The sequence below is a fragment of the Kryptolebias marmoratus genome, linkage group LG1 (assembly GCF_001649575.2).
Source record: "Kryptolebias marmoratus isolate JLee-2015 linkage group LG1, ASM164957v2, whole genome shotgun sequence".
NCBI classification, from domain to species: domain Eukaryota; kingdom Metazoa; phylum Chordata; class Actinopteri; order Cyprinodontiformes; family Rivulidae; genus Kryptolebias; species Kryptolebias marmoratus.
Genome location: NC_051430.1, coordinates 24,430,581 through 24,447,548, shown reverse-complemented (window position 1 = coordinate 24,447,548; position 16,968 = coordinate 24,430,581). Strand labels below are relative to the sequence as shown.

The 16,968-nt window shown below is 41.5% G+C and overlaps 2 protein-coding genes across 2 annotated transcripts; both read right to left on the bottom strand.

The window, feature by feature from the left end:
- Window positions 1–2,434: 2,434 nt before the first annotated feature.
- Window positions 2,435–8,473, bottom strand: cdc45 (CDC45 cell division cycle 45 homolog (S. cerevisiae)). Its single transcript, XM_017412280.3, has 18 exons — window positions 8,298–8,473; window positions 8,115–8,174; window positions 6,508–6,600; window positions 6,286–6,423; window positions 6,015–6,170; window positions 5,877–5,935; window positions 5,755–5,803; window positions 5,593–5,654; window positions 5,459–5,509; window positions 5,225–5,344; window positions 4,999–5,130; window positions 4,801–4,899; window positions 3,901–4,065; window positions 3,697–3,835; window positions 3,533–3,616; window positions 3,317–3,435; window positions 3,034–3,110; window positions 2,435–2,793 (listed from the first exon to the last, which is right to left on the bottom strand). The coding sequence occupies exons 1-18, from the start codon at window positions 8,346–8,348 to the stop codon at window positions 2,729–2,731; spliced, it is 1,719 nt and encodes a 572-aa protein (XP_017267769.1). The 5' UTR covers window positions 8,349–8,473; the 3' UTR covers window positions 2,435–2,728.
- A 1,048-nt stretch (window positions 8,474–9,521) lies between these two features.
- On the bottom strand, window positions 9,522–16,495 carry plpp5 (phospholipid phosphatase 5). The gene is made up of 8 exons (XM_017412100.3): window positions 16,340–16,495; window positions 14,721–14,850; window positions 14,518–14,626; window positions 13,516–13,606; window positions 13,358–13,421; window positions 13,153–13,277; window positions 12,786–12,956; window positions 9,522–11,720 (listed from the first exon to the last, which is right to left on the bottom strand). Exons 2-8 carry the CDS (start codon window positions 14,789–14,791, stop codon window positions 11,551–11,553), a joined length of 801 nt encoding a protein of 266 aa, XP_017267589.1. The 5' UTR covers window positions 14,792–14,850; window positions 16,340–16,495; the 3' UTR covers window positions 9,522–11,550.
- Window positions 16,496–16,968: the final 473 nt, after the last annotated feature.

Genomic DNA, 16,968 nt, shown 5'->3' with positions numbered 1-16,968 from the left:
GGGGCGTCGCAGGGTGGAGAGGGAAGTGACTGATGGCTGAGAGGAGGAGGAGGAGGAGGAGGAGGAGGAGGAGAAGGACGAACGGTGTGCTGAGCAGGTGGACGTCACACCGGGAGCACGTCTCTGATCTCTGATGTCAGTTCGGTGTGAAACACAAGTTTAGTTTCTTTGTTTTCTGAGCATCCCTACCAGCAACTCATGAGAGAACAACACTCAGGTCATCCTATTTGAAGGTGAACTAAAAAGCAAACAAAAAAAGCACTTTTAGTCCTTTTAGTTCACTCATGAGTTACAGAGCAGCCTCTATTTGGACTTTATGACCACTCATGAGCAAAAAATAAATGGAACTGAAAGCGTTTTAATTTCAGTGAAATTATTAAAAATATTTCCAGTTTGTATAATGTAATGAGCAATTGCTTGTATCCAAAGTATTCTTCAAGTCCATTAAGGATCTCATGTTGGCATAAAGGAAAAGAAAGCGCCTAGACAGCGTAGCATCAAGGAACCCCTTTTTTATGACCTCTGACCTCTGGCAACTGGATGAGTTGTTTTCCGAGGCTCTCTGTGAAATTATACAACTCTGAGCATGGTTTTCTTTCAACAATAAAACATTAAAACACTTGTTAATTTACATAATTTCTCTTTCTTCACCAACAAGTCAAAAACGAGTCATAAGAAGTTGAACAATATATAAATAAAAACAACCTGTTTTTGTTCAGAAACAAAACAAAACTAATCTTTTTTTATCAAACATACACAGTTTAGAGTATGCAGTGACATCTCAACCAGACAGTATTTCTGGGAGTTTCGTTGAAATACATCCAGTGGTTCGTGAGATATTTTGCTAACACTACAGACAAACAAATACACATACACACAGCAATGTTATCTCCCACCTTTTTGAAGATAAACATGTTTATAAAAATAGACTCCTGAGCTTCCTCTGGAGCATTCTGGGGTATTTCTCCTGGATAACATCAACTGTAAACAATGCCATTATGGAAGTAAACAACTCGGGGAGTTAAGTAATCGTGACGCACCTTCCTGACATTTGGATTGTTGACATTCACATTCCCTGTTGTAATGCCCATCATGGCACATTTTGGTTCTACATCCCAAACATCACAATCTCATCCCAATCCAGGAGGGATACGGCCCTAAACGACCCCACAGAGAGCAGCTCGGGCTTCTTGTTCTCTTCCACCAGACCAAGTTCATAACATTAACCTTTGACCCACAGGTGCAGGCTGAGTGCAGTGAAGATGTTGAGTTCATTAAAGCTCAACACCTTTACCAGAAACAATAAGTGTATAGGGAGAAAGGGTTATTTTCTGACTGCTGGGGATAGGCACCAGCAAATTCATTAAATCAAGCTTGTCTTTTCTGCATGCCCTTCAATAATCTGTATTTTATGGGATTTTTCTATTTGTCCAAAAGATAATGATCGTTGTGGCTTTTTTGGGACTAATCTCTGTTAAAAACCAGAAGAAGACTATTACTTGAATAAAATAAAATACGTTTTGCATTAGTAATTTCATATTTTAAAATCTGCCTGAGAAGTACATCAACAAAACGGAAACAGGAAGTGTTAGCATGCTAGCATTTGCGAAGCGTTTGACTACGGGATGCAGTTCTATTTTTTGCTTTAAAAAATAACTCTAGTAAAAACAGCACCTTCCTAAAAACTATGTTAACAAAAAATATCTATCATTTTTTAAATAATTCAAGCTAGTTACTTTTATTTTGAAAGTCCTTACAGGAAGTGTTAGCATGCCGCCATTGATGTAAACTTGACGACATAAAGGTGCAGTTCTTCAATGTGGCCACCAGAGGGCGACAAAACACATTACGTTTTGTATTTCTACAAATCAATTTAAAACGTCTAAATTAGTAGAAAACAATAAGTTTTTATAGTTAAAGTAGAAAAACGTTACATTAGTAGTAATTACATAAAACATCAGTTAAAAGAATGTAGTTAACTTGTTGAATGTTACTTTCTTTTAAGTTGGTAACTAACAAGAATAAAATTAGAATTAATAAAGACTACATCCATTTGTCTAATTGCTGGAAGTGATAACATGTTTTTAATTTAAATGTTTAATGTTAATAAAATGAGGATGCACTTCCTCCACCATTAAGGAGACTTTAACCCTCCAGATAAATTGTCTAAATGTTGTAATTTGCTTTCTGTCACATTCTGGTTTATAATTGAAAAGAGATTAAAAACAAGCACAGCTTTCTGCAGGTGAATTACCATCACAGTATGACACTGAATATTATAAAACAAACATGATAACATTACATTTCTCCAAACATTTCGAAAATAATCTTAAAACTGTCTTCACGGTTAATCTACAGTATTATGGTTAAAGTTTGGATCAGTTGAATATAAACAAAGTATAAGACGTACAAATAAACCCAAGCAATAACATAGTTAAGTAATTTAAAAGATTTATTAAACATGTTTAAAATCTATGTGAACTACATACATAAAAATGACTAAAAGATGGGATTTTAAAACACAAGAAGCCCAAACATTCATAAGAAAACTGTACAATATACACATAAAACCAATTAAAGTTGTTATAATGTAAAAAAGAAAGATGCTTCATGTGTTTGAGAGGCTCATTTCATGTCTGACAACCAGTTTAGTCCACCAACATGATAACCTGAGCAGGTCTGTGGACCGAATCTCAAAACTCAAAACGTTCTTCAGCTGCAGATGTTTTCAGGACAGGAGCGTGATGAGGGCGTCCAGAAACTTGCTTCTGTCCTCCGTCTTCAGCTCGATTACTGCGAACACAAACACGCAGATAAATACAAATTAAAAAGGCAACAATCCTGCAGCTATGAGGTTTCACTGGAGCAAAAAATGTGCAGCTAAAGATGCAGATGAGCTTCATGAAGCCGGTTGTGCAGTTTGACAGCTGAGTTTTACGAGATCGGACAAGTCCGAGAACATGCAAAGACAAAGACAACACTGCCACCCTGTGCCTCCAGAGGAGACGGACGTAGAGTGAAGGCGGCACTCACTGGACATGTCGAAGTGGTTGTGGAGAGTCCTGGAGCTGGTGCTCTCTGCAGCTTTCTCAAACGCCCGGCCGAAGAAACTTCAGGACACAAAATGAAAGTTCATTAGAAGATATGAGCTGGAGAGCATCGGTTTGTTTGTTTTAAAGGCAATAAAAAGCATCCCAACCTGTGCGGCGGGAACGTATATGGAGAATTTGATTCATGTCGTCACAAAGCATCAAATAAAAAAAACAAAGCTCACGCGTTCGCTTGTCGTTCAGATCGACTCGGAGCGAGAACTTACTTCTTCTTGTCGGACGTCTCCGACTCCGGAGGGATTCCGACGACGATGGCGGTTCCTTTCTCCACGTCTTTGGGAGCGGCCATGACGAGGGGAAGCAGCTTGCAGCGCTTGTTCCTGGTCTAAACAAGCGGGACACGAACATTCAGTCAGAGAGAAGTTCTCTCCGTGCTTCACGGGTTTTTTTAATGCTCTGAATGAGTTCTGTCGGGTTCTTACAGAGTGGACGAAAGCCCTCAGCAGGTATTTGCAGAGCAGAGTTAAAGCCAGGGGCTTCGAGAACAGCTTCACGTCAGGTGTTCCCTGGAAAGGAAGGAGCAGCAGGAGAAGATTTATCTGTGAAGGACATCCCGCTGGACAGAGACGTGCCATCAGACCCTTACCTCCATGAGGTAGCAGTAGAGGAAGGGTCCCTGCGACAGGATGAGGTTGGTACAGATGCAGCTGGCCACCGTCTGCTGGATGGCAAGCAGCTTCTTCTTCGCCAGGTCGATCCCCGAATGGAGCCACTCGATGTTACTCCTGCAGAGAAAGATTTCATTCATCTGATCGCAGAGAAACCCGACAGCTGAGTTCGTTTGACGCACCTCGAGAGAGAATCCAGAGCCTTGATGAAGTTGTCCGTGGTGTCGCTCTCATCCCTCTCCGTGCTCTCCAGCAGGGCAGCGGCGGCGTGCACCATGTCGCCGGCCAGGAAACGATTCTTGAAGCCGAAGTGGACGCCAAACGTCTGGATCCGAATGTCCTTCATTCTGACGACGACAGGAAGACAAAACGCAACTTTCCCTGTTAGGACAGTTTTTCACCTCAGATGCATGTCTAACCTGTGATTCTTTTCAATTAAACCTCCAGGAGCTCAAAGTTCCTGAAACGTCCCTTTTTTATGTGAATTATGGGACGTCAAAACCACAAAATAAAACAATTTACTTAAGTAGCATTTTCTGCTAAAGTGAACTGCGAACACAGAGCGCTGAAAGTGGTTTGTTAAAGCTAAAAGAAGCAGAACACTAGCTAAAAACTAACATCAAAAAAGGGTAGCTAAAGGTACCAAAAGAGTTAGCAAGAGCTAAAAATAACAAAAAGCCAAATTTAAAGTTAAAAGTAGCTTAAAAAGACAAAACCAGAGTCGATTCACTGAGGCAGATTTGAAAGAGAACAATGTTTTTGAAGCAAATGAAGAGATCTCAGTGTTATTCTATGGGGAGAATCTTGGTAAATAAAGTTAAATATTTTGAAAAGTATAAAGTCTGCGCCGCCGTCCTGTAATCCTGAGGCTGCAGGTTCGAGCCCAGGTTGCGGCAGGAAGGACGTTCAGCGTGGCGACCCCTGAAGAAGGGAGCAGCCGAAACGACAACATTTTGAAAAACATAAAAGTTACAAAAAGCAAAAAGCCATGGCACCCACCTTCTGAATGAGCCGAACAGCTTGATGCACAAACGGCTAAAAAAATAAAAAATAAAAAGCACAAAGTCTGCAGGAGTTCATACCCGTATTTATTGGAGGACTCTTCGATGACGTCCCTCAGGTTCTCTTTGATCGAAATGTCCATGGAGTTAAATTTCTGTTTCACTTGTTTCAGAGGGAGTCTGTAAAAACCATTGGACACACACACACACACACACACACATTATTTATCCAAATGAACTCTTCCTGAGCTTGTTCGCACTCAGACTTCAGGTTCGTACCCCATGTCAGCTAGAAACTCCTGGAGCTTCTTCTGCCCGTTTAAGGTCCAGAGCTTGAAGCTGCAGGAGGTGTAGCAGGAGTTACAGATGCTCTCGTACAGAGACCAGTGCTGGTAGAGTGTCAGACGCAGGCTGGAGCACAAAATTCAGGAAAAATCACGAAGGTTGGGGGGGTGACTGAACCCGAACACCTACAGGGACGTGCTAACAGCCAAACGAAGGATACTCGTATTCGAAGGAGATCCTCATGCAGTCGATGGACAGAGAGTTCTCCTCGTCCTCATTCCGGTGGTTATGTCGGGAAACATGCCGCTGCATCGTTGCGATGTCCGTCACATACTTCATGCTTAAAAAAAAAAAAAAAAAAAAAAAAAAAAAAAAAAAAAAAAAAAAATCCCTCGGTGAGACGCTTGACTCAAACTTTCACTAGAAGGTTTTAAAATCCCGAGGATATTCTTACTGTGTGATCTTATCGTGAACCCACTGGTCTGTCAGCCCTATGACGGCCCACCTGCAAACCCAGAAACAGCTCAACTTTAGCTTTTTCTGATACTTTTAAGTCAATTAGGACAATAATTTAATCAAAAAGCTCACCAGAGCATGTCTTTGGTGTCTTTAGTCAAAACCCAGGCAAGCTCAAAAAACATCATCGCAGCCTCAGAGTCAAAGAGAGAAGAAAGAAATCATAAATTTAAAATCCACAGACAGTCGGGACTATCTGCACTCGTTTGTAATATTTAAGGTTCTGAGACTCACAGACGTCCCGTGGTATTCATACTGCTCGTAGTCAAACAAGATTTCCCTCCTGAGGAAATTAAACATTTCAGTCATTTTACTAAATGATGAAAATCAACACGAGCAAACAGGAAACATCTCACCTTCGAGCCTCCCACTCCCTCCTCGCTCGCTGTCTTTCAATTCTCCTCTCGATCGCCCCCTGCGGCACACAGGAACACAGGCGTTACAGCCGGCGACCTCCGGGGTCACCGCCGCTGCGTTCACCGGCGCCACCTCACCTCGTCAAACCTCCTCCGCTTCCCGGACGGCTCCGAGCCGCCGTCGCTCTCGTTCCCGGAGTCGTCCCCGTCCCCGTCCTCGTCCTCCTCGTCTCGAAAGATGTCGTCGTACGAGGGCACACTCAGGTCGTCGTCCTGCTTGATCAGCAGTTTGATCTGAGGGAGGCGGGGGCGGGAGACGACGGGTGTTATCAGACCGCTCACAAGAGACAGACGGCAAATTGCAAAAACTCCAAAAGTAGAATGGGCCAAACAGAACGCTGTACGTCACCTGAGTGTCATTGTAGACGTTAACTACGTCCACAGGCCGGTGGGTGTCGCAGATGAAGAAGATGGAGTCATCGTCGGGCTGCAGCATCTCAAGGAGGTCAACGTTCGCGCCGCAGTTGATAAGAACAAAGTATCGAAACTGCAGCACAACCCAAAGCGATACATTAAGTCTTGTGCATTTCCCGCGTGTCGTCCTTGTTTGTTTGTGTGTGTTTGAACCTACCTGCTCCTTGTGCTCCAGAAAGGCGGTGCAGAGGTCCTGCCAGCCCGTCACGGGCACCAGCGTGTACTGGACGTGGTCACAGTGGAACAGCGCCTAACGCAGACACAAACAGGAAACTTCAGAGGGTCCAAAAAACAGGAGAACAAAGGACACACGGACAGATTAACAAACGAGGAATGATAAAGATTACATCTAAAGTAGAAGCATAGTTGTGAAGCCTCAATAATACTGTTTACAGATGCATCCAAACCGTAATGTTGTCACATTAGGTGTCTTCAGAGAGCTTTAAATATCTGACTGGCTCCTCGCTCTGGGCGTTTTAGGGAGGATTCTCATGGCATCATTTTATGCAACTTGCTGGATTTCTTGTAGGACGACCACAGACAGGGAGTACAGAGCGGCGTGTGATGTGCTTTAAAGCAGCGGTGTCCAGTCCTGCTCCTGGAGGGCCACCGTCCTGCAGGTTTTAGGTGTTTCTCTGCTGTGAAACGCCCGGTCTGAGTGATTAACAGGCTTCTAAAGAGCAGGGAAACGTCTAAAACCTGCAGGACGGTGGCCCTCCAGGAGCAGGGCTGGACACCGCTGCTTTAAACAAAGTCACGTTCTCTTGAGCAGAACAGAAGCTGAACTTCTACATCATCATCATCATCATCATCGTCATCCACTTCATCAATAATGAAATGACCAGAATATTTTACTTTTTGAAAGACCCCAAGACTAGACAAGATAAACAAAGGAAAGATGAGCCTTTTCTCCTGCCTGTCTCTACATATTATTACAGCCTAACTGGACTAAAAACTACCAATCATCTTCGTCCATAAGATGGTTAACCAGCGTTTCAGCAGCTCTACAGCTGCACAGACAGTTCATAAACATATAAATTAGATAAAACTGGGAACAAACGTCTTCCCTGCCCGCCATCACAGACTCCAAAGGGGTCACAATAAACCAAGGCACTCCCCTTTGCTTTAGTAGTGATACGTAGATAACTGTATAGCTTAAAAACTAATAAAAGTGCACTTCATGTTACTGAAAATAAAACTAATGGGAAACTCTGTGCCCAAACCTGACAGTAATATTTTATTTTAACGTGAGTTAAACCAAAATATATTAATAAAAATGCTCTTTATTTGATTTTAAAAATACGTACGAGTATTCAGGAAGTTAAAATGGGTATTATTACCCCAAAAAAGTAAAGTACTGGAAATCCTGCCTCCCGATTACTGTACAAGCTCAGAGTCAAACAGGATGTTTAGGTAGAAAAGTGTCTGCAGATTGTTTTTCCACATCTGTCCAGGTGTTATATTTTTATGCACTTCTGGCTGCTGGAGAAACCGGGCAGCGAAATGTTTCTCTTTGTTTTGGGTCTGTCTTAAGATTAACATCTATCAGAAGGTAAACACCACCAGAAGGAACTATTTGACATTTTGCACCAAGAACTAATAAACCTAAATACATAAAGGCTGCTAGAAAGAGATGATGTATGATACAGAAACTCATTATTAGACATGCAAACAAATCAACATAATTTCAGCATCAACAAATAATCAAGTGATAATGAAATACTAGCCTGAAGAGAGGAGTTAATTTGTCAAATAATATCTTACCTGTAGGATTTTACAGGCGCAGAGAGCATCGATGTCCGCTGCAACCAGAAGGGCGACTCTCTGAGTGAAAATAAATAGTTTTTAGACAAAAACAAACGCTTTCTGCCTCAGAGCTACAGACGAGGCTAGCTGAGGCTAGCTACCAAACCCCTTATGTTGCAGGTTAGCTCCCAACAAACTCACCTGGTTGGCAACAACTTCATAAAAATCCTTTCTTATGTCGGTGACGAACATATTTCCGGTGTTCAGTAAAAACCTTCGGGAAGGAATTGATTCCGATTAAAAAACCCTAAAAGCGCCTCAAACGGGTGTTTATTCTCGTTGCTGTCAGATCTCGCCACCGCAGGCTGCGATGTTGTTCCCTGTTAGAAATGAGGCGCCAAAACGCGTGCGTCACTTCCGACCAATCAGATTGCAAGCGCGTGCTGCGCGTCACAGCTTCAAACCACGCCCACCACTATATAAACAAAGTCTGCCGCGATTCGTGGCTCACAAACCATCAGACAGCAGCGGCCGGAAGTGGAAAATTTACACATTTATAGTTATCTTAGGGTCCCGCAAAGCTTTTACAAAGTTAATGTTTTAGGGAAAGGAAAAAAAAGTACATTTTTTATGGTACTTGCTAATTAAATCTTATATTTAAATAAATTTCATAAATAGTGTTTTTAATTTATTTGAGAACCTTGGTTACTAAAATTATAGGATGAAGAACCAATGCTTACATTATCATAATTTTGTGATATTTATTCATATTTAAAGTATCTATTTGTTATTGCAGCAGTGAAAATTGAAAAAACAAAACATAAATTAGGTTTTTTGCATTTACGAGCTCAGATCAGACCCTTTAGATCTGTTAATTGATGCTTAAATTATGACTGAATATTTAATGATTGGTAAAAATGGTTTAATTGACAAACAGTACCCTTTTTTTCCTAACATACACAGTATTTGCACATCATATGAAATGAGCTCCTTTCTGATTCCCATCATAAAAGACAACAAATTTAGACAGTTTTAAAAAGAACATGATATAAGAGTTCCAATTAAGGATAGTTATGTCGCTCCAGATTAAGATTTGAGCTGATTTGAACTCTAGGTTTGTATTACAGCACATTATTTGGCTTTAATTTCTGAAAGTCAACGGAAGAAAACATGCAAACAACATTAAGGAGTGAGTTTTATAAGCAGCACAAAGTGGAGAATCAGGACGCTTCATCAGTCATGACTCCAAAAACTGAAAACCAAGTTTAAGAATAACGTCCTGATGTTAGATCAGACTTCATCATTAGCCATCATTAGTCCGTGTTTAACAAACCGGTGGAAGCTCCGAGTTGATTAAATCTACAAAACATGCAGGATTTTTTTTTTTATAAACATGCAGCAGTTTAATAAAAAAGAAACCTGAAATGCTGTCAAATATGAATTCCAATTTATTGATCATCACATGTAAAGGAAAACAAAAAAGGTCTTAATTTCAAGTAAACCTCAACATGCCCCCAAATTAAATATGCTTGTACATTATTTCTGAAATATCAGGAGTGAAAATGTTTGACTTTTTTTTTCTTTCTGGTGTCCACCCAGAAACAATGACACCGACTCCATCAAAAATAACATTTATGAACAGTAATCGTTTCTGTCTGAGGTAAAGGAAGGCAGCATGCCACATTTCAACAATGTTTTCTATTTTTTACAAGTGAATCCTGTTGGTAGAAGTAATAAAATAAAGACTCAGACGAAGGTCACAGAGACAGCTCGTGCAGTTTGTACTTCATTCGTTGACTGAGATTTGTAGTGTGCTGAACAAAAAGGCACAAATTCATGGATTTTTCCCTCCGCCGAGTTTGGTCTAAAAATCAGCTCAGCTCGTAGCATCGAGGAGAACCTCTTCAACCCCGTGACACCCCGAGAGGTCCAAATGGGGGAAATTATCACAGATATTCGATGTGAAATAAAACCCACAATGCAGCAAACGAAACAAAATCTGCAGAAATCCCTTCAGTTTAAAGCTGATGGAAGCTAAAAATAAATAACCGAGACGCCAGTTCGGACGTTCGCAGCTTAGAAAACCCGACCAGCAGGAGAAGCGTGAGGCCAGCGCCGTCACCCGGGAGGGGTCCACGGCACCGACCCCCGCTCAGATCCGTCACCAAGACCTGGTTCTGTCGTCTCGCCGCCTCTGGTGAGCGCTGAGAGCCGAGGTGGCGCCTGAGACGCTTCCTTTGCGGTCGTATAAACCCGTGATGTGATGTCCGGCTACAGCAGTGATCGGATGTGGAGTTAAAGAGTTAAACCACGGCAGGAACTAAAAACTGCGAGGAGCAAAGAACGGCGCTGCTACATTTGAACTTATACAAAGAGTTGGGCACATAACCAGGTATCAAGTTTTTTTAAAAAAAGAGGAATTAATAAAAATAAAAATCCAAATGCATCATAGGAAGACGTGAAGATTTAAAGCAGAGGAAACTATAAACAAGTCATGCTGATAAAGTGATTAATTTGCTTTAAATAAAAGGGGCAGGCATGTATGAAACCGTGTGTACCTTAAAAAGGTCATTTAAAGATTTAAAGGAGCTAATAATATTTGATTTTTTGGGGGGATCCTACAGCTCCTCGATGACTAAATGTGCTTCAGTGACTAAAAACTGTTTTATTAACTGCATTAAATCTGTCAAACACAAATCTACTTTCCAAGAAAGTGACGTAGTTGTTTTGAATCAGTTAATTATCTCCTTTGTCTTTAAATTTATTTATAACCAAAATGATTTAAAAGAATTACTGACAAGCAGCAGTAACGAGTAAAGATTTCATTTCATTTTCCCTCCCCTTTTAGATAAAGGGGCCGTCTCAGTTTTTACCACCAACAAAATAAATACACAAATATCTCTAAAGGTTTTCCCTTATTTCGGATCATTTTATCGCACTTTGCTGGTCGAAACAGGCGATAAAAGTCCTTATCAATAGGCGTGTTTCCGTTCGATTCAAATCAAACGTTGACATCCCGCATGAAGCTTAGCTCTGGTACAGCCCGCTCCAAAAACCCCAAAAAAGAAAAAGAAAAGCAAACGTCCGAGCGTCCATCTTGCTCGCCGTACCATAACATCGAGGGAAGGCGTTCATGCAAAGACGGTAAATTCAGTCCTCTGGTTTCTGCACTGAAGCTTCAACCCTGCCTGTTTAAAAAGTTGAGAGTTTACAAAAAAAAAACAATCACGTGTAACAGATATATCAAATATACCCAGTATGCTATGACATCTTTTAAAGTTTCAAAGTGTGAACAACTGATTTGCTAATGCATTTATTTGTAAATTTAAAAAAAAAACTCCCAGGAGAGTTAAAACTGATGATCGTTGTGATGCCCAGTTCAGCCAAACTTTATCTTACACCGTGTAACAGCTGAGATGACACCGACGGGCGTACAGTTCAGGGACAGGAAGTCCTACAGGGGCAGCAGGAAGTTGGAGTTGGCTAGTTTACGCTCCTGTGCAGAGGGGACCGTCTCTCTGTGACGGAGGGGCCTGTGGGAGTCCGGATCCTGAAGGGGAGGGAAGTGCTGCCGGTAGCAGAGCCAGGCAAAGGCGAGACCCAGCAGGGACCCGACCAGGACATCTGCATGAAGGACGGAGAGGACAGAGAGGACACAGAGAGGACACAGAGAGGACACAGAGGACAAAGAGAGGACACAAGGAAGTAAATCGAGGTTCCCACTCAGCGCCCGTCTTTCAGTAAATCGTTTGTTTACGTTACTCGGCTCCTCTTCCTTCCTGATTTTGTTGATGTTTCACAAACGTAAACGGTTTACAACAGAGAAATGTACGGTGGCTCTGAAGTTCAAACTGCATCAACGAATCACTAAACACGACGACAAATTAAAAAGCACAACGTTAACCAGCTGGAGGAGGCAGGTTCCAGTCGTCCAATCAGCGAAGTCTTCTGTTTCCCACTGGAACCTGCCTTTTCCTGTAGGCTAACGTTGTGCTTTTTAATTTGTAGTGATTTGTTGATGTGGTTTGAACTTCAGGGCCACCGTAGAAATGCCCACACAATGTGGGAAAAACAAAAACTAATAAANGGGGTGGGGGGGTGGGGGTGGATAAACATATTGTTCTGAAGCTGATGTTCAGAACAATAAAACAAACCAACCACACAGCAAAAAATACAACTTAAAACCCCATTTCTGTCTAATTTATCTGTCATCCAAAAAGATAAAAATCCAGAGTTTCCCCTGAATTTCTTTGAATTTCAGATAAGACTCGAAGTAAAAACATTAATCAGGTAGCTGGTTTTAACATTAAAGTAAATTTAACATGTTTTTAATTAAAAACAGATCAGGTTTTGCTGTTTTATTAGGTTAAATAAAAAAGCACTGAACAAAAGAAGTGATTCTGAACCTTAAGAAGATGGGGAAAAAACTATTTCTGTTGAACAAAACAGACCGTTTTAATTTTTTGTTGTAAATAATTGAGTAGATTTATGTAAGATGATAAAAAAAACACCACAAAAAAATAAAGGTTTTCACATCAATGCCTTGTAATAACTTCCATTACTTTTAATCTCCCTTTAATTTTTAAAACTGACTTTTCTGTTTACAGTCAGACAAACAACGAGTCACGTTCAGACGCAGTTTTGTTTCGCATCTTTTTACAAACTGCGTTTTTTTTTTTTAACCCTCACCTTGCCAGTGGTGCTTGTAGTCGCAGGTTCTGGAAAGGGCGATCACAGCTGCCATGAGGAGAGGGGTGAGGAAGGCACACAGCCGCCACGCTCGGCCCTGGCCCGCCACACTGAAGCAGCGCAGTTTTCCCGCGACGTAGAGCGCTGTGAAACCCAGACCTGCGAAGGCGACTGAGACGAAAAAAAAAAGAGGAGAGCCGGAGAGTTTTTATAGGCCCAGAGAAATCAGGAAACAGACGCTGACGTTTACAGCTCTGAAGAGCCTGAAGGGAAAACAGATCCATTTTGTTCGCCTTCATGTCTTACTTTGTGCCTTTAATAGAAATCTTATCAGCCATACGAACAAGTGAGCATAATGGGTTATTACAGGAAGAGTGGCCGCTGGGAAAGCTCTTTCTTCCCTCCATGACAACATCTGGATCACCACTGCAGCGCAGCTCCAAGTTCATCTGACCGTCAGGGAAACAGCGATAGAAGAAGTCTGGTCTCGGCCTGAAGGACGAAGACAACAAACACACGCTCTGTAGCACAGGCTAAAAACTTGGTAATGATGCTCAGCAGTCCCCGTTTACCTGCCGACTACAAGTTTGATGACGTTGGTGAAGACTCCATTGAGCACCAGAGTCAGAGTCACAGCTGGATGACAGGAAGAAACAACCGAGTCAGGAACACAACAAAGAAAAGCCGGCTGACGTATTTAAAACCCTCTGCAGGTGGGTTAGTTTCTTACCCAGAGAGGCTTCTTTTAGATCTCCATGATCTGATTTATTCAACACAGTGAAAACCAGAATCACAACCAGGGGAGTGAAAACAGCTACGCTCTGAAGGAGACAAAAACAAAACTAACATGATCACACGAGTACGAGTCATGAAGTCAAGTTAGAAACTAAATCTGCACCTTCCCCCCTCCCTCATATCAATGGTTGTATGATGATGAGTACTCAAATTAAAAGTTTGTGAATGGCCTCCGGCTAACATGTGTGTTTGTTTACCTACAGAAACCGCCGAAGTGACAGAAAACAGGTCGACAATGGCGTCGTCCATGGAAGAAATGGTAAAAAAGGGTAAATGGCCCACACTTGTATAGCTCTTTATAAAGTCCAAGGACTCCAAAGTGCTTTACACTGTAATCAGTCATTCATTCACCCATTCATCTACACACTGATGGTGGTGAGCTACACTGTAGCCCCAGCTGACAGAAGTGAGGTTGCCATTACAGCGGCGCCACCAAGCCCTCTGACCACCACCAGGAGGCAAGGCCTACTCAGGACTCAACGGGGGTTTGAACCGGCGACCCTCTGGTTACAGGACGGACCCCTACCTACCTCGTGAGACCCAGGAGCTGCCCCAGGAGAAGCCCAAGAACTTTGATGCACTGATGCTTATTTAAGGTCAGGTGTGTAAAATACGCAGATAAAAAGTTAGGGTTAGATTGAAACGATCTTACTGTTTGCAAAAGTTGTGTTTGTTTGAATGCTGAGCTCCACTTCTCTACTTGATATTTATTCTTCCTCGTTCTCCCTTTCTCCCTCACGTTCAGCAGCAGATTCACTTTGATTTTTTCCAACTGAACGTCTTCTTCTCAGATTCAGCGCTCGCCTGATTCACAGACTACAGCCAGCCTGTCGCAGGTCAATCACGACTGGGGTAAACTCTTTCAAATGCATCCTCTGATGAGCCTTTTTCACGTTTGATTTAGAAGGACAAACACAGCCGCCTCGAGCACACTCACAAACATGAGAGAGGTGGGAACGTGGTCCGCCTCCACACGGTGAAACTTATACAGCCACATCTCCTCAGCCTGGATCTCACGGTGGAACGGAGGAAGCTGCTCAGTCACACTTGGAGGACAAAAAAACAAACAGACGTGAACCTTAGCTCGGTCTGTAAAATGGAACCGCAGGAAGCAACAAGCGAGCTTTTAAAGACACTTACACGAACACGAAGAGCAGCACCAGTCGGACGGAAACCTCCGACAGGAATCCTCGCAGCAGCCTCCTCTTCATTTTGTTTCTCTGGATGGATTTCAGTCGACAGCAAACATCGTCACTCCATCTTCTTTTAGCTTGATGTCGATTGGAAAACAAACAAACAAAACATAAAATTACAGCAGCTATCATCATGATATCTGATCAGCTGCTATTCCATCAAAGAAAAGTGCCCCGAGTTCAGTCTTAATGCCTCTTATCTCACAATAATTAAGATTTTTAGCGTCTTGATTCTTTTTAAATGCTTAGAAAAAGAGGTGTTTCTTGTCAGAATGATATTACGTGGGGTGAAAATATAAGACTTGGTGACACGTCTTCACCAGGTGCAGCAGAGCTGATAGAAAATCAGGTCAAACCATCCTTTTCGCTGACGCAGCGCTCCGGCTCCGACAAACTCCTGCCTCCGATAAGAACGCCAGATAAGAGCTTTTTATTTTTATCTCAAGGCCAACAGATTCTCCCGCTCAGAAACGTCTCGATCCCTGAGATTTTCAGCTCCACTTGTCCTTCATTGATAAAAGTCTTTAATTATATCTGTGAGGACGTCGTGATGATATTTTACTTACAGGAGTAATGAGGGGGAAAAAAAATAACAGTAACTTTAAATAACATCTTGTGCAAAAAGGCAAATCCTATGGGTTCAGCTGCAAAACCAAACATAATTTCCCCCTGCTGGAATGTTTTATTTTAAACCAGATTAAAAACCCTAATAATCTGCAATCCATTTGTTAAATTTAAATAAAAAAAGATGGTAGTAAAAAAGTGGTAATCTCTAATTAATGAACCAATATTGACTTCAAAATGATCAGAATAACCTGTATGATTGTACTGATTGGCAAATAAACTGATTTGTTTATTGAATATAGGCCTATCACATTTCTTCAGTAATTTAATTTTAGTCTGGCTGAATATCAGGTCTCTAAATAGAAAGCCATTGTTAATTCAAGGATTACAATGTTTTCTAACATTTAATGAGTCGTGTAAAGCAGTGTGGTCCATTTCTGGTCTACTTTCCTGCCTGTTTTAGACGTCTCCCTGCTCCGACACACCTGGTTTGAATGAATGAGTGAGTGAATGAGTGAATACCAGGCTTCTGCAGACCTGACGAGGTGATTTAATCACTGAATCGGGTGTGTTGGAGCAACAAAAACAAGGACTTTCACTGATTAACAGTGTTTTATTTGTCAATTTATATGACTAAATGTGTCCTTAATTCAGCAGGAATAAAACCTAAGCTCACTTCTTGGCTCTAAATGAGCTTTATTCCTTTTTTTCTACAGATCTGAGTGTTTAAAACCTGACATTTAGGCCAGTTGTACTCAGTTTCCCAACACATTAAACAGAAACTTAGTCTTTTCTGAATGTATAACAGGCCCATTATTTATTTAAATTAAATTAAATCACGCTCAGTCAGAGGGAGGGGAATAAATAATGATATTAGTAAAACAAGCCAAGAGAGTAAACAGATCTGAGGGAAGCTAAGCTAGCAAGCAACATCTGTCAAACCAGACATCTGGCTCGTTTCCGCGTCGCCCATCAGAGAAATTACGAGTTCCGGTTTCAAACCTCAGATTGGCCGCATTTTAATGTCCCCGTCGTCACACCAGCATCTTCCAGAAACACGAAACGCGCCTCGACATCCTCTCCTTCAACCCACAGTCCGCGGAGGAGTCCAGCGTTTCTTGTTTTTTTTTTTTTTTCCCCCCTCACAGGAGGAGCAGAGATGTCACGGAGGAGGCGCGTGAAGCTAGCGGAAGCTAACAGGCACATCCGATTTCACTTCACAATAAAAGCACCTAAACTGCGCTAACAACAACCTAATTATAGTTTTTTTTTTCTTTTTTTAAACATTCAAGCAATTATTTAAAAAAATATATATATATATATACTAAGTGAGATAAAACCACACGCTAAAACACGCTGCCTCATTGCAAAACATTGATAGAAATTTAAAGTATTTATCTTTAAAATTATTTAAACAACACAACTCTAAAAGTCTGTTAAATGCTGTAAAACTAATTTTTTTTTAAGTTTTCTATTTATTTTAATATTAGTGTTTTGGTTTTTAATCTTTAAACCGGAAATCCTTCTGGTGCTTATTTTATCGGTCTTGTTGTGTGGATGCAAGAAGCCACGTCACATTACAGATGGCCATCTACAGGTTAGAAAGGGAATTTAAGCTATTTTTACTCATC

Excerpts from the sequence above, each read along its gene's own strand:
- cdc45 (XM_017412280.3), bottom strand. The coding sequence starts at position 8,348 with ATGTTCGTCACCGACATAAGAAAGGATTTTTATGAAGTTGTTGCCAAC. Across the intron at positions 5,345-5,458 it reads GTTCACGATAAGATCACACA|CATGAAGTATGTGACGGACA; the intron begins GTAAGAATATCC and ends TTTTTTTTTAAG. Across the intron at positions 5,131-5,224 it reads AGGATCTCCTTCGAATACGA|CCTGCGTCTGACACTCTACC; the intron begins GTATCCTTCGTT and ends TTTGTGCTCCAG.
- plpp5 (XM_017412100.3), bottom strand. The coding sequence starts at position 14,791 with ATGAAGAGGAGGCTGCTGCGAGGATTCCTGTCGGAGGTTTCCGTCCGA. Across the intron at positions 14,627-14,720 it reads GTGCTGCTCTTCGTGTTCGT|TGTGACTGAGCAGCTTCCTC; the intron begins GTAAGTGTCTTT and ends TTGTCCTCCAAG. Across the intron at positions 13,607-14,517 it reads TTCCCACCTCTCTCATGTTT|AGCGTAGCTGTTTTCACTCC; the intron begins GTGAGTGTGCTC and ends TGTCTCCTTCAG.